The sequence below is a fragment of the Drosophila sulfurigaster genome, chromosome 2R (assembly GCF_023558435.1).
Source record: "Drosophila sulfurigaster albostrigata strain 15112-1811.04 chromosome 2R, ASM2355843v2, whole genome shotgun sequence".
NCBI lineage: Eukaryota > Metazoa > Arthropoda > Insecta > Diptera > Drosophilidae > Drosophila > Drosophila sulfurigaster.
The window spans coordinates 30,256,184-30,270,483 of record NC_084882.1 but is presented as its reverse complement, the minus strand read 5'-3'; the positions used below and the strand labels follow the sequence as shown (position 1 = coordinate 30,270,483).

General features: G+C 38.8%; 3 protein-coding genes across 3 annotated transcripts; all 3 read right to left on the bottom strand.

Moving 5' to 3' along the window:
• Positions 1-2,697: 2,697 nt before the first annotated feature.
• LOC133837924 (putative flavin-containing monoamine oxidase AofH) lies at positions 2,698-4,381 on the bottom strand. Its single transcript, XM_062268837.1, has 3 exons — positions 3,919-4,381; positions 3,680-3,862; positions 2,698-3,628 (listed from the first exon to the last, which is right to left on the bottom strand). Exons 1-3 carry the CDS (start codon positions 4,299-4,301, stop codon positions 2,746-2,748), a joined length of 1,449 nt encoding a protein of 482 aa, XP_062124821.1. The 5' UTR covers positions 4,302-4,381; the 3' UTR covers positions 2,698-2,745.
• Positions 4,382-5,839: 1,458 nt separating this feature from the next.
• Positions 5,840-8,027, bottom strand: LOC133837857 (organic cation transporter protein-like). The gene has a single exon (XM_062268760.1). It carries the CDS (start codon positions 7,671-7,673, stop codon positions 6,015-6,017), a length of 1,659 nt encoding a protein of 552 aa, XP_062124744.1. The 5' UTR covers positions 7,674-8,027; the 3' UTR covers positions 5,840-6,014.
• A 2,915-nt stretch (positions 8,028-10,942) lies between these two features.
• LOC133837099 (organic cation transporter-like protein) lies at positions 10,943-13,357 on the bottom strand. The gene has a single exon (XM_062267758.1). The coding sequence runs from the start codon at positions 13,014-13,016 to the stop codon at positions 11,085-11,087; it is 1,932 nt and encodes a 643-aa protein (XP_062123742.1). The 5' UTR covers positions 13,017-13,357; the 3' UTR covers positions 10,943-11,084.
• Positions 13,358-14,300: the final 943 nt, after the last annotated feature.

Sequence of the window (14,300 nt, the reverse complement as noted above, 5' to 3'; positions counted from 1 at the left end):
CCTTTGTCAAACTCATTCGAATTTTAATTCTTTACGGGATCAATATTACATTGTGTGTACAGTGGGCGATCGAATTAAAGTTTTGTGGTAATAATTACTGAATTATTTGTAATTGAGAAATATCATTATAAAAATTTATTATATGTTGTATAAATAAAGTTTTTATTTTCATTGACATTCTTTACTAAAAATATAATATTAAACTACCAAAAAGTAACTTTCAATTAAACTGAAATTGTTCAGTAAGTTATCAATAATAAGTAATGATTATGAAATTTAGGAAAATAAAGATTTTTCAATCCGAATTCTATTACTGAATAAGTATAGCTTTCAAAATAATATTCAATAGGAATTTAGGAATTGAATTAAATTTTATGTAAATTATTTTTGACATAGAGTTTTTACTGTACTTTAGAGAGTAAATAAATGCTTTTAGTTAATATTCATGCACATTAGCGCTTAAGCATTAATTTCCTCTACTTTGCGCGGTAATTCATATCATTTACATATTTTCATTCTTTCATTACATTGAAAATTTCGTGTGGACGATAATCGAGCGCCTGCTCTGTTTACTTTATTGTTTTCTTCAGTGAACTCTCGCTCTCTGTCTCTCTATCTCGCTCTCTTTCACTATTTGTTGTGCTATCTCTTTTGCTGTCGCGGGGTGACTCTTTAAAATGCAAAGAGCTGAATGAATATTGTCTGTGTACAATGTTGTAAATGGAATGTGGAACCAACAAAGCGGAAGACATTTGAGTTCACCCTTTCTGCCTTGCACTTCTCTCTCTATCTCTGGCTCTCTTTTGTTTTCTGAGTACACACATTAAAACAATGCTGATGTTAATATTTATAATCTGTGAGAAATTGATTGCCACTTGAGTGAACTCAACATAAACGCATAATGTATTATCTAGAATCGAAACTGAAACTAGAATCAGAACTAGATTTTCATGATGCAATTGACCCCCAGCGATCGATGGGATTCCAATTGAGGTTAACTGTATTAACAGTTAGATCATGCGACTCTCAAGAGCTCTTCAATTGATCCCCGCCAATTGTTTATACGTCAATCGATCGATCGATCATCGATCGATCGATATATCTATGAATGGGTAAATAAAATACGTAAGCAACAACCATGGGGTTAACTCAATGAATGTGAGTGTGTGCAGGGTATCTAACAATCATCATAATATATTTTGTTTTTCTATTTTGTTGTTGTGCTTTAATTATTGTTTAGTTTTTCTCATGCATGTAATCATTCGCTGCATAGGTATTCGTTTGCCATTCATCTGTGAAAATTGCATAGAACAGCGCGCTTCTAACGGCAACTAGCTCTATAGAGACAGTTCGGGCACGATCCTAAGCGATCTCATCTGCTCTGGCTGTCTAATTAAAGCCTCAGTTTGGTAGCCGGCTTTTTGGTATGTTTTAATTCGTTAATGATCAATGTGAATCGCACAGAATGCACATTGACGTCTGGGGCGTGTTCCGTTGACAATCGAATTGTATTCAGATCTGGATGGGTTGGTCTTTCATTATTATTATTATCTGCTGTTGTTGTTCGCAACGCACGTGCAGCTTTTGTTCGATTTTTGGAAATGCATGTGACTTGTAAATAACAGTTACTCTCTCATTGCGCACCCAACTCACGTAGGAAACAGTAAACATCTCCCTACTGCCCTCTGGCCACGCCCACACACTTTCACTTTGAGGTCAACAGCTCATACATAAATCTATGCCAATTGCCCGCCGAGACTAATTTTATTAAAGAGACCTAATTCAATGTAGTAAATCAAAATTGCCAAAATAAACAAATTTATATGTCATTTATAATCTTGAGAGACGTCTGCAACTGTCATATAAATAGAACTTGATTTAAGCTTAAGCAATAATACTTCAATTTATGGCCAGAGATGCGCTTTATATTTGGCACAAGACTTTAGGGTGAAGATGTGAAGTGGAACTTTATAACAGTCAAGAAAATAAACAAAAAAAATTAATACAAATTATAAATAAATTACAAATTATAATGATTAAGCTATGCCGAGCAGGGAATTTAATAGTTGTTCTTTTTACAACAACAAAAAGTAATTGTAGATAAAAATCACAGTAATTTATTGAGCTTGTTTAATGTTTCAATTATATAAAAAAAAGATAAATACTTTGTGGCATGTAGAACATATTATTTTAATATATATTATTATGACATCTAGTTTAACAAGTTATGTCAAATAATAATTACTGAATCACACAATTTCATATAATTATAATTCAGTTTCATATCAATTAGCAAAACATAAAGAGAGATGCACGCAACTCCAACTTTTATTTATTAACCATTTAAGTTATTACAAATATAGCAGTATCTGGTAAGGAATAACAGGTAAAATATTTTATCAGTCATCGCTCATCCCTGGCGAAATTCTTTAGGTACTCAGAGCAATGATTCAAATTTATGAAACGCAATTTATTAGTTGTGGCGTGTGGGTGGCAAAGCGTCGCTAAAGTGAATGATTGCCCACGGAACGAGCTTAGAATTATGCAAAAATATTGTGTACTTAACTGCTTGGATGTGGACAAAACTGAGTAAATTAGACGAGTGAGACTATCTCAAGTGAAAGAGAGCAGACTGAGAATTCCCCTGCCCTGCCCCCTTACAGCAATTGCAATGTCAAAAGAATTAGATCGCTAGTCTCAGTAATATATATAATACTTTAGTACTTTTATATACCACTTAGCTAGTTATACTTGTACTTGTATTTCAGCAGATTGTCTGTAGCCAAAGTTGAGCAAGACTATGAGGCCGATTACAAACACGCTGTAGAAGGTAAAGTTATACAGATTAATCCGGCTGAGCAGCGACGAAGTGCGACTAAAACTGACGCCCTCATAGAGTTTCTTGTCCTGCACATCGCTCAGATCTCGCCAGCTAACCACCTGAGGACGCACCACATAGAGAGCATTAACCGCTGCTCGAATTCCGCTTTCAACAGCGCCGCCCATCAGATTGCGATTCCTGGTGGCCACCGACGCTGAACCGGACCAAATGATGCGCAACCAAGGTTTAGTTTGTGGTTTAATCATCGCCGTACTCAGCAGCATTGTTTGCTGATTAAATTCCAAGGGACTGAGCATCTCTTCACCAAAGGGTTCAGCCAAAAGTTCCAGCACAGTATCTCGCACACTGATCAACTCTCCTTCGGTGTGCAGAATGTAACCGGAGTAGGCAGCTGGCGGATGTGCGAAGCCCACGATAAATGGTTCAATTTTGGAAAAATCACCCGAGTAACCATGATAAATCCAAAAGGAACGACTGTAACGTATATGGAACTGGGTGAGCAAAGTCTTGGGTTCCGGTTTGCTAGCGGAAATCCTTTGATATAGCTTTGGCAACGGCGGTTCAAAATCCAGTTGCATAACTCTATCCCAAGGCAAAGCTAAGATGACAACTTGAGCTGTGTATTTTGTGCCATTGACGCTGATAACTTCAGCGTAATCCTTAAAGTGTTTCACTTTCGCAACGCACGTATTTTGTAATATATCAATTGATTTCACTTTCTCTAGCAGGCTGTCGAGCAGTTGCTTGCAGGATACATCCATCAAGGAGTTGGGCATGTCAATATAACTGCACAAGTATAAAATCAATACTTTTACGACTTCAATTCAAGGTACTTACAGATCGATCATGACGCCAAGTCCTCCACAGCAACTGCACAAGCACATGAACTCATCGTATTTGATTTGATTTGCCGGCAATCCGGAGCAAAGTTCCACCAAGTTGAACATGAACTGCCGCGATCGTTGAAAGTACAAATTGGAACAAATGTGACGTTCCATTGTCATTGATCGCTTCTGCAATCTAAAACGTTTTGAGAGATTAATTTCAAACTTGATTAATAGCAAACTAGAACTAACGGAAAACGTAGTGAACTAAACTTCTTCATGCGCATATCCAGCATATTAATGTAACGACTCAGTTCAAATTTGATGGGCATAGCCAACACCCCACGATCAAGATCGCGACAACGCTTCAGTTGCATCCGTTCGTTCTCAATGCGTTCTTGCAGCGGCACATTCATTTGATTGAGAAATGTGAGCAACTCCGTCTGCTCTGCGTTGACAAAGCGCACACCTTGTGTGCCGAGTTGACCGCCGGGTGTGCTGCACTCATCGAGAATTTTCATGTTTAGCGAATTTTCCTTAGCGAGTATTTTCACTGCAGACGTCAGGCCGGAGAGGCCGGCGCCCACAATGAGCACATCCAAATCTGGTGATGCGTGGCCAAATGGTAAGTCCATTTAAATAAATTCGTAATCTTTTTTTCACATTGAACACAGACATAATTTTGAATAAAAATCCAAATGATGTTTTCAAACACATTCACAAAATGGAAGCAATTGAGAGGCGCAAAAGTGTAGCATACTTTTAAGCTGTAGTTAAATTTTCAGTGCTCCTCATCAATCGTTTTCAGATTATGCACTTTGTATACCCGGTATCCATAGACTAAATTTATGTAAAATGCTGAAGAAGGCATTCACATTCTTAATCCGAGTCAACAGCAGATATAATTTTTAAGCTAGCGTCTCAATTTGTAGTACTAACAATAAAAACTAAAATCTTTATACTCCATACTATAAATATACATACCTTTATTCGTATTCAGTTTAATGTTTAAATATTCTGCCCGACGAATGAAACGATACGCCATTTTAAATATGTAAATACTACTAGAAAATGTAATCGCACTCCAAATAAAAAAAGTGAAGCATACTTTTGGGCTGAATAAATAAAAGAACAACTCAAGTAAAATATGTAAATAATGTAGATCGAAATTAACTAAAGGTTAGTCTGTAATAAATGAAAATTATTTATAAATTAATAAATTGATAATTTTAATATAATTTACCTAACTTGGGCATCATTTGTATGAATAAAATATACATTCAACTAGCTTACGCACTTTACAAATTTCGTTGCATACTTTTGGGCGCTGCAAGTCAATCGTCTCAAGCCGATCTCTTACATAAAGCGTTGCGGTAATTGTTTCCGTATATTTATAATATCATTTTACACAAGTGACAACAATTGTGTACACAAAGCACGAACTTTCAACGGCCTTTACGCTCATGCTCATTCGACTCTTTACTCAGTGGTATCTGCTCTTAGAACACGCTCTTAATTCATTCATAGAAATGAACATCAGGTAATTTCATTCATATCAACAATGTCATGATTGAAGTTCAAGTTCACAGCATTCAATCATTGTTTGTTGTCAACAATTCATTGAAGTCAATTGCAGTTTGATAAATAGCGAAGTTATGACTACTCAGTCATAATTCAGAGCACATTCATAATTTTTAGTAAAATGAAAGCATTATACTTGCTGCTATGTCCTTGATTTATTTATACATTTAAATTGCATTTCATAATTGAAATAGAGAAGAGAACAGAGCATGCGATACAATGTTATCAAACAAAGTTTTCACTGCCAAAAGTTGTTGCCATGTGCTAGTTTAGTTTATGGCGACTTCCCCTCGCTGACTCAGTTGATAACGAAAGCAAATCAGTTCACAAACTTAATTATTAATTACAGAAATTACAAGATATGATACGATAGTAATGTTTGTTTTTGTTGTAGTTGTTGTTGCAACATAGTGGCTGTTGCTCCCGACATCAAGTGCGCTGATTTCTTATCATATCAGTCATGTTATCAGCGCTCGCTCTATAGACCTAATTCCCGATAGGCCTCCAGGCTTATCGCCTGCAAGAGGCCAAAGCTAAGTAAAGTAAACAGTAAACTGCGCTAAAGTTCATTGCTTTCCAGACGTGTAATAAATTCGTTGTTTTGTGCATTTAATGTTCAAAAAAGTGTATAAAAATATATGAAATATTGAGTGAATTGCATAAATTTGAACGTAAACATTTTCATCGAATAAATAAATGCAAATTGCCTAAATTCGCTGAAATGGTCAGCTGTTGTCCAGCCTCCATTTACTTCTACTTCATTTCACTTAACTCGTCGGCTTGCCATTGATCATGACCTTTAGCTCCTCGTCGCCTGATGGTCTGCGCTTCTTGCCGAAATTCTCCCCATCCGCAATTGTCTCCGGCATCGGTTTGTTCAGCGTCTCCGGCAACAGCAGCGACAACAAGCCAGCCGTCAACGAGAGAGCACCACAAATGACCAACGGCAAAGGTCGCCAGATCTCGCCCAGCAGATTGAGATACGGCGCCAGAATGCCACCGAAACGTGCCACCATCGACGAGGCACCCAGACCCACATTACGCACCACAGTGGGAAATTGTTCGGCTGTGAAAATATACACGGTGCCATATGATGAAGTGATGGCCAATTTACCAAGCATAGCGCATGCAATGAGCAGCCAATTCATGTCCTTGGGCACAATGATGGTCAGCAGCAAACTAACGCCAGCAATCAACATGCAACCACAAAGAATCGAACGTCTGCCCCACCTATTTAGAGTGACCAAGAGCAAACTATAAGCGGGTATTTCCACGGCACCCGAGATGACAAAATTCACCAGCTGATTGCCACCTAGATTGTTCGTATTCCACGAGAGACCGTAGTAAACGCCGCTGTTCACAAACCAGTCAAAGAAAATAAGCAAAGTTTTCTTTCGTAGATTGGGATAACGCAGCAGATCAAACACCGAAGCCGAAGGCTCTGCGGCAGCAAGTTCATCCTTTCGCTTCTTCTCGGCTGCCTCTTCGATAAGCTGTGCATAAATCTCGCTAGGTATTTCCACCTTATTCGCCTTGGCAGCGTGTTCGATGATGACAAACGCCTCATCGTTGCGTCCCTTGGAGAGCAGCCAACGCGCCGACTCCGGTATCAACCAATAGTAGCACATAAAAAGCAATCCGGGAAGCGTTAAAGCAATCTGCAGCCAGCGCCAATCGTGGATGAAGTAAGCAAAGCCCGCCGTCAACATGAAACCCACGGAGAAGAACATTTGCACAGCGACACCAGCAAAGAGACGATACGAAGCTCCAACCATTTCCATGGCAATGACATAGGCCACAAGGAACACTCCAGAAGTGGTGGCACCCACAATTAATCTTGAGATAGTGTAGCTAAAGTAATCGGGAGCCACGGCGGCGACGACGCCAAAGATCAGCTGTATGACGAGCGAGGCAAAGAAGGTTGGTTTGCGACCGAGTTTATCGGACATTTGGCCAAAGATAAAGCTGCCCAGCAGCACGCCAACCATGAAGAGCGAATCGCTAGTGGCACTGAGTAAACTACGCTTGCAGACCATATTCCATTCGGTCACAGCGCTGTTCAGATACTTTGACTGATCGTAGACATAGCTGCTGCACTGAAGCGTGCCATTAGCAGCATTAAATACACTTCCACTCAAATACTCTTCGGTGTAATCCACGTTGTAGTAAGCACAAGTATCCGACTTGCCAGTGACACTATCATTGGGATAGGCCAGCGACCATTGTTGAGGTGGCAGCGATTCGTAGCGCGCAGTCGCGGCATCCTCGAAGGGCAGCAGACAGCGATAGTTGGGACGAGCGAGGAGAAAGACGCCAGCGAGTTTGTGAAAGGCACAGACGATGGCGGGCAGACAGAGGAGGAGATAGATGCGTTTCTGATAGCGTCCAAATTCGCCCAGGTGCGTGATGACGTCGTCGTAGCCCATGACTGATAACTGACTTTGATAACCGGCTTTGATAACTACTTTAGTTAGTTAGATTTGAGATTGTTTGTTAATCACTGCGTCACGGTGTCGTATGATTTTGGGACACGTTCGAGAGGTTCAAAAGTTAGCTTAGCTGGGCGCCCGCAACTCGTTCTCATTGAATGTTGCGTATACGTCGCGTGTGCCAGTTTTAAGCGGGTTTTGCGATTAAGCAATAAGCAATAAGCAAATTGATATATGTATGTATGCAAGACTTTTATGATTATTGAATTGAACACTCAATACTACAACCGCTCGCGATCTCAGCCAGACGGCGACTAAGAGCGGCAGCTTCGTGCAGCGGCTTCTCAAGAACTGAAAACGACAAACAAAAAAAACCAAAAACACCAACGCTGTTTACTATCTCAACTCTCGACGCTCTGCTCGGATTGCTCGAACTGCGATTCGAGGCTCTCTGCATTTTCACCCTACGGAAAATTTGTGTGTTTTAACATTTTGCAACTCAGGTAATAAATTTTGTGTTGAGGGTTGCTGGACCACAACGGAGGGATGCAGCATCAAGAGAGAGAGAGAGAGGGGAGAAGACTCGTTTGATCACTAATCGAATTGCATTGACTGTGAGCAAAGCTATTGGCAATTTTCCATAGAGTGTTGTTTTGCAATTGTTTAGCCTGCAGTCTAGTTACTCTCCCTTTTGTCTTTCGCTCTCTCTCTGCTTTTGTTGCTCTCCCAAAACTCTTATCACTTAATGCGTTTCGCTCTCTATGCTCTCTGGCGACGCTCGCCTAGTTAATATTTATGCAAATAGGAATTAAAGTTCGTTTAGTTTAGTTTTATGCAAATATCTCAACGCTCGACGACGCTAGGCCTCAGCTTTGAAGGCTTAAGTCGTTAAATATCATAACAAGTAAAATGCTTTGCGACATTTCATTTCAGAATTGAGAAACGCTTTTCAGCTGTCGTTGTAAATTTGCTTTTACTCAATGTATTTTAATTAGTTGAATGCGGTTTCTTCAAGTGTAAAGCACTTGAGTTGCTGTCGTTATAATTTTCTTTTCGTTCACTTGCTTATTGTTTAATGTCAGTCTCGTGTTTTTGCCGCTGATAAGAAAACACATTTCATGAATTATAAAAATAACTTAATATGAAGGCATGAATGTGATTAGCTTAACGAAAATTTGATACACTATCTCTATAAGTTATAATATTTGATTTTAGTTTTAATACTTTTTTCTTCATTGCAAATTGAGTAACAATTATTCTTTGGCAACATTTAAGAATCGTATTTTACAATTTTTAGAAAGAGTATTTAAATATAAATTTAAATATCAGTTGCGAGCCTTATATGGCAAATAGTTGCTCAACTCAAAATTTGTTGAGCCATAAAAAAAACTTTCTTACTTAGAGCAAAGTCACGTTTAATTTTTTCTACAATAAACATTGTTCAAAGCAGTTTGATTTGAATTCAACTTGATCAGCTTGTGAATCATGGAATGTAAATGAGTTGTGGTAGGTTTGGTTGAGATATTTCCATAATCAGAAAACTGGGTTCAATGAATTGCTTTAAGGATAAATCAATAAATTATGCATGCATTGAAATCAAAGTTGTCATTGAATTATGATTAGTTCATTTGTAATGAATATAGTGAAGCAATAGGTAAAATTTTGAATTGTTGATAGATCTAACTTATAGCTAAAATTTTTTTTTTGCTTAAAATAGAATACTAAAATTTGCCAATAAATATGATTGCAAAATCAGTTGATTTATTTGAAATATTATTAGAAATAAATAAACTAAATGTATTTCCATATACGCTAATAAGATAGATCTATTTTCCCTTTTATGTTTTACTCAAGCATTCAAGCTTAAAGTCAACAAATATTGAACAAGAAATGTATGCATACATATATAATATTTAAAATATATTTATGCACAATATAATCTGTCATGTCTAAACTTTTCAAAGCAAAATCCGAAGCAAAATCAGCCGCAAGTGTCTAAAAATATATGTATGTATTTCCGTTTTCATGTTCACTCCAATTGGCCTTTTAAAATAATTAGATCAGGCAATTAAAATGCATGTGTATAATATATTTATTTATTTATTTATATTCATTTGGTCCAGACAAATACACAGTTTGATTGAAAATTAGACATACAAATAGAATATAGGTCGAGTGCGTACAGAGATAAGTACATTGAGCTGTATAAAGCATTAAGTATATAGTATAGTATATAGTATTTAGTATATTTAGTTGCTACTACCATAAAAATTCGTTAGAGTGCAGTCATTAATTAAGTACGAGAGTATACAATGTGTGTTTAAATATAACATACACATAACATACATATACATATATACATACACATACATATATGTAGCTGGCAGGGGGTCAATGTCAATGTGTCTAAGTCAGATTCGGGCTTTAGCAGAGAGCTTTTGTTAATTTGTTTTCGAACTGAGAATCACGCTGAGTGCAATTTCCATTTAACAAACTGAAATTAATCCTCGTTAACAAAGGTTAGAAAGGTATTAATTTCTATTTCAAAAGGATAACACAGGCATTAAGCTGTAGTTAAAAGCATAATACAAGTATTAATCTCTAGTGATAAGGATAAGACAGGTATTAATTCGTTTCTGAAAGTATAATACGTACATTGCCGACATTTTTAAGACAGGAATTAATGCCTTTTCTGGAAACTAATGAAATTAACTTCCTAAAAAAAATGGATAGAACATTCATTGAACTGTAGTAAGCAGAGTTATTTCTTGTTAAAGTTCTAAGACAGATCTAAATTCCTATTTAAGAATGATAAGATAGCTATTTCTCTGTAGGGAAAAGTAAGAAGTAAAAGGTTTAATTGCAAGTAAAAGTTTTAAGTGTGGAATTCAATTTCTTTTCCACAAAATAAAAATATCCATTAATTCTCAGAAAAAATATACGTATTAATCCCTATATAAAAGTTTATGATCTAAAAGTGTAATTCTCAAAAAGAATATTAATAATTCCAGCATCAATCCGAAGAAAGAAATATGGAACCGACTTAAATTCTTATCAAAAGAATAATGTTCACTAATCGGTTGTATAAAGTATATAAGACACGCATTAATTCCCTTTCAAAAGAATAATTTCGTTTTTTGCCCTTTTCGACATTGACCTAAATTTTAAAGTTCAACCCCCCTTGTGCCATCTTTTATTCTATGCTCTATTTTGCATCTCAATTTTCTTTGTTTTTTCTTGCAACTTTTTCATTTTCATTAAAAGTGTTTTTAGTTTCTTTTCGTGTGTGTTTTTGGCATGCTTATGAGATTTCTGAAATATAATACTTTCGTCTTTTAAAAATTTAAGAGTAGGAAAATGTGCTAAGTTTTGGTCCGATTTAAGTACAGTTAGTTGCACGGATCTTTTCTAGTATTTGTGGCCATTACTCTTGCCATTGGCCACTGGAGCATTCAATGGCTGCACCTCCATCGCCTTGCCCGTCTCCAAGTAAGCCGCATCCAAGCGTTCCTTCTTGCCAAAACGTTCGCCATCGGCAATTGTCTCTAAAGTTGGTTTGTTGAGTGTCTCTGGCAACAGGAGGGACATGAAACCGGCGGCCAACGAGAGCGAGCCATAGACAATCATGGGCAACGCTGGCCAAATGACAACCATGTCATTCAAATAGGGAGCCAACATCCCCGTGAGACGCGACACCATCGAGGCAGCTCCCATGCCCACATTCCTCACCACAGTGGGGAACTGTTCGCTGGAGAAGAGATAAATCGTGCCATACGATCCCGTGATGGCCAATTTGCCAATCATGGCACACGTGACGACGAGCCAATGCATGTCCTGAGGCACTGCAGCCGACAGGATCAAACCACAGCCAGCAACCAACATGCAACCACAAAGAATCGAGCGTCTTCCCCAGCGATTCAGAGTGAGCAGCAGAAAACAATAGGCGGGAATTTCCACGGCACCCGAGATGACAAAGTTGAGCAGGACATTGCCTCCCAGATTATTGGTGCTCCAGGATAAGCCGTAGTAGACTCCGGTGCAGACCAACCAGTCGAAGAAGATGACAAGCGTCTTGCGTCGCAGATTCGGATAACGCAGCAAATCCCAAACCGATGCAGCTTGCTCCGGTTGATCCTGCTCCTGTTGCTGCTGCTTCTCCTCCGGCTGCTGCTTGTCGCCCTCATCCAGGAGCACCTGCAACGCCTCCTTGGTGATGTCCACGCGATTGAATCGCGCCGCCTGCTGAATGATTTTGATGGCACGTTCCTTGTGTCCCTTGGAGAGCAGCCAACGCACCGACTCCGGTATGATCCAATAGTAGGTCATGAAAATCAATCCCGGCAGCGTAAAAGCAATCTGCAGCCAGCGCCAATCGTGGATGAAGGTGGCAAATAAAGCCATCCCGAAATAGCCCAGCGAGAAGAACATCATCACAAAGATGCCCGCATAGAGACGCTTGCTCGGTCCAACCATTTCCATGGCAATCACATAGGCCACGAGGAACACTCCGGATGTGGTGGCTCCCACAATTAAGCGGGCGATGGTGTAGGTGAAATATTCTGGAGCAATGCCAGCGACAACGCCAAAGATCACTTGTATTACCAGCGAGGCAAAGAAGATCGGTTTCCTGCCATATTTATCACTCAGTTGGCCAAAGATAATGCTCCCGAGTAAGACGCCCAGCATGAAGATCGATTCACTGGTCGAGGCGAGAAATTTGCGACCACAAACCAAATCGAATTCGGTGTAAGCGCTGTTCAGATACTTGGACTGATCGTAGATATAGCGAGTGCATTGCTGCGGCGTCGTCTGATTTGGGTTTCGGTAGTAGCTGCCATTATCCGCAATATCCACCTGATAATATGCGCAATTATCCTGCGCAGAGTAAGCCAACTCCTTGAGTTCCGTAGCCAGTGCATAGCTTGCATTTTGAGGATCACTTGGCAGCGCACAACGAAAGTCGGGCTTGGCGAGTAGAAAAACGCCAGCGAGTTTGTGGAAGGCAACGGGTATCGAAGTGAGGGCGATGAGCAAAAAGATTATCTTCTGGTAGCGTCCGAAATCACCCAACTGCACAATCACTTCATCGTAGCCCATTTCGAGACAGAACAGAGACAGAGATAGAGATACAGAGAGAGCGCACACACGTCTTGTGTTGCCGGCGTCACGCGTTAAACTGACTTTGCTTCGATTCAATGAATCACTAATGAATATGAATGTGCGAATTTTGTGTTGTTGTGTGCTCTTGTTGTTGGCTTTCTTTGAAATGCGTATCGCGTGACGCGTTGTTGTTGGTGACGTGTACTTTGCACTGAGCGAACGAAACGAACGAAAGAGCATAAAAGAGATAGAACGAGAGAGCGCTTTTAAAGTGCTCTGCGCGTTTGACAACCGGCGAAATTTGCTTCTTTTTTTTTGTCTTTTTGTGGAGCACTTTATTTCATGTTATGTATTATGCTGGTTGGTCGCAACACGTGTTGGCCGCTTATTGCCGGTTCACGCAAAAACTGACAAACGAAATTCTAATTGCACGTAAAAATTGCGAAATTTTTTTCAGTGCGTCACTCACTACTATTTGGCGACCTGAATGGAAGCTAAGCTGCGCACGATTTGAAGGCCAATGCGATGCGAAGACTCTCGGTGCGACTGTCTGGGCAGCGACGATGACGGCGACTGATGTCTTGCCAATACTTGGATATATTCTTATGCCTAACTATACGCGCACACTCTTGTATCCATGTGTAGGTGTGTGTCTGTGTGTGTGTTTGTCGGCATATCCATCATAGCCAGCTGCTTGCACATATTTTCGCTCTTTCTACACACACCAACACTAATACTAGCTCACCGCCCTCTCTCACTATCGAACGCTCTCTCTCATCCTCTCTGTTTTTGTATCGGTGAAATGGTTTCCAGCAATTAGGAGAGCGCTTCCAATGTTTTCAGCTTTCTGCTTTGCCGGCAAATAACAACAACTAAAGCGCAACCCCAACAAAAAAGAGGGTTTTGAACGGGTTTGTTGTTGTTGTTGTTGCTTTGGCCATAAACTAAAGTAACGTTCACATATGTCATCATTATGTGGTATACACACTTGCATATCGCGTGTTTTCTTACCTTCATTTATATTTTTTTTAAATAGACCTTTGGAACTCTCCTTCGTGTTCACGTGACAATTATTTTCGGAAATTAAACAATCTGTGTTTTTTTTGGGCGGAACACAAAATTTAACAGTGCTCTAATTGTCCAGTCTGCGTACAAAAGGTCGCACGTTATTGACATTATTATCAGCCGATTCAGCACATTCTGTAGTTTGAGACACTCAAATAATATAAACATATTTGTGATTACAGTTCTTTTTTCTGTCTTTCTTTTTTTTTTTGTATATTTTGCACATTAGAAGGTTGAATGATATCTTTATATATTTGATGATGCTGCACTAATGCACTGCAAAAAATATAAAAGTAGATCAAAAATAAAAATAAAGTTTCTTATAATAAGATTTTATTAATAGAGCGTAGGCTAAGTTGTACTGAAATTTATGTTTAGAAAAAAATGAAAATTTAAAAGATCTTTGGATTTTTTAAATTAATTGACTTTAAAAATGCAATTTTTATTTGATTTGCTTTT

Bases quoted from the DNA above. Each gene is read 5' to 3' on its own strand.
- LOC133837924 (XM_062268837.1), bottom strand. From the start codon at position 4,301: ATGGACTTACCATTTGGCCACGCATCACCAGATTTGGATGTGCTCATT. The intron at 3,863-3,918 runs GTTAGTTCTAGT...AAAACGTTTTAG, and splicing joins TTTAGTTCACTACGTTTTCC to ATTGCAGAAGCGATCAATGA. The intron at 3,629-3,679 runs GTAAGTACCTTG...ATACTTGTGCAG, and splicing joins CTTGGCGTCATGATCGATCT to TTATATTGACATGCCCAACT.
- LOC133837857 (XM_062268760.1), bottom strand. From the start codon at position 7,673: ATGGGCTACGACGACGTCATCACGCACCTGGGCGAATTTGGACGCTAT.
- LOC133837099 (XM_062267758.1), bottom strand. From the start codon at position 13,016: ATGCTCTTTCGTTCGTTTCGTTCGCTCAGTGCAAAGTACACGTCACCA.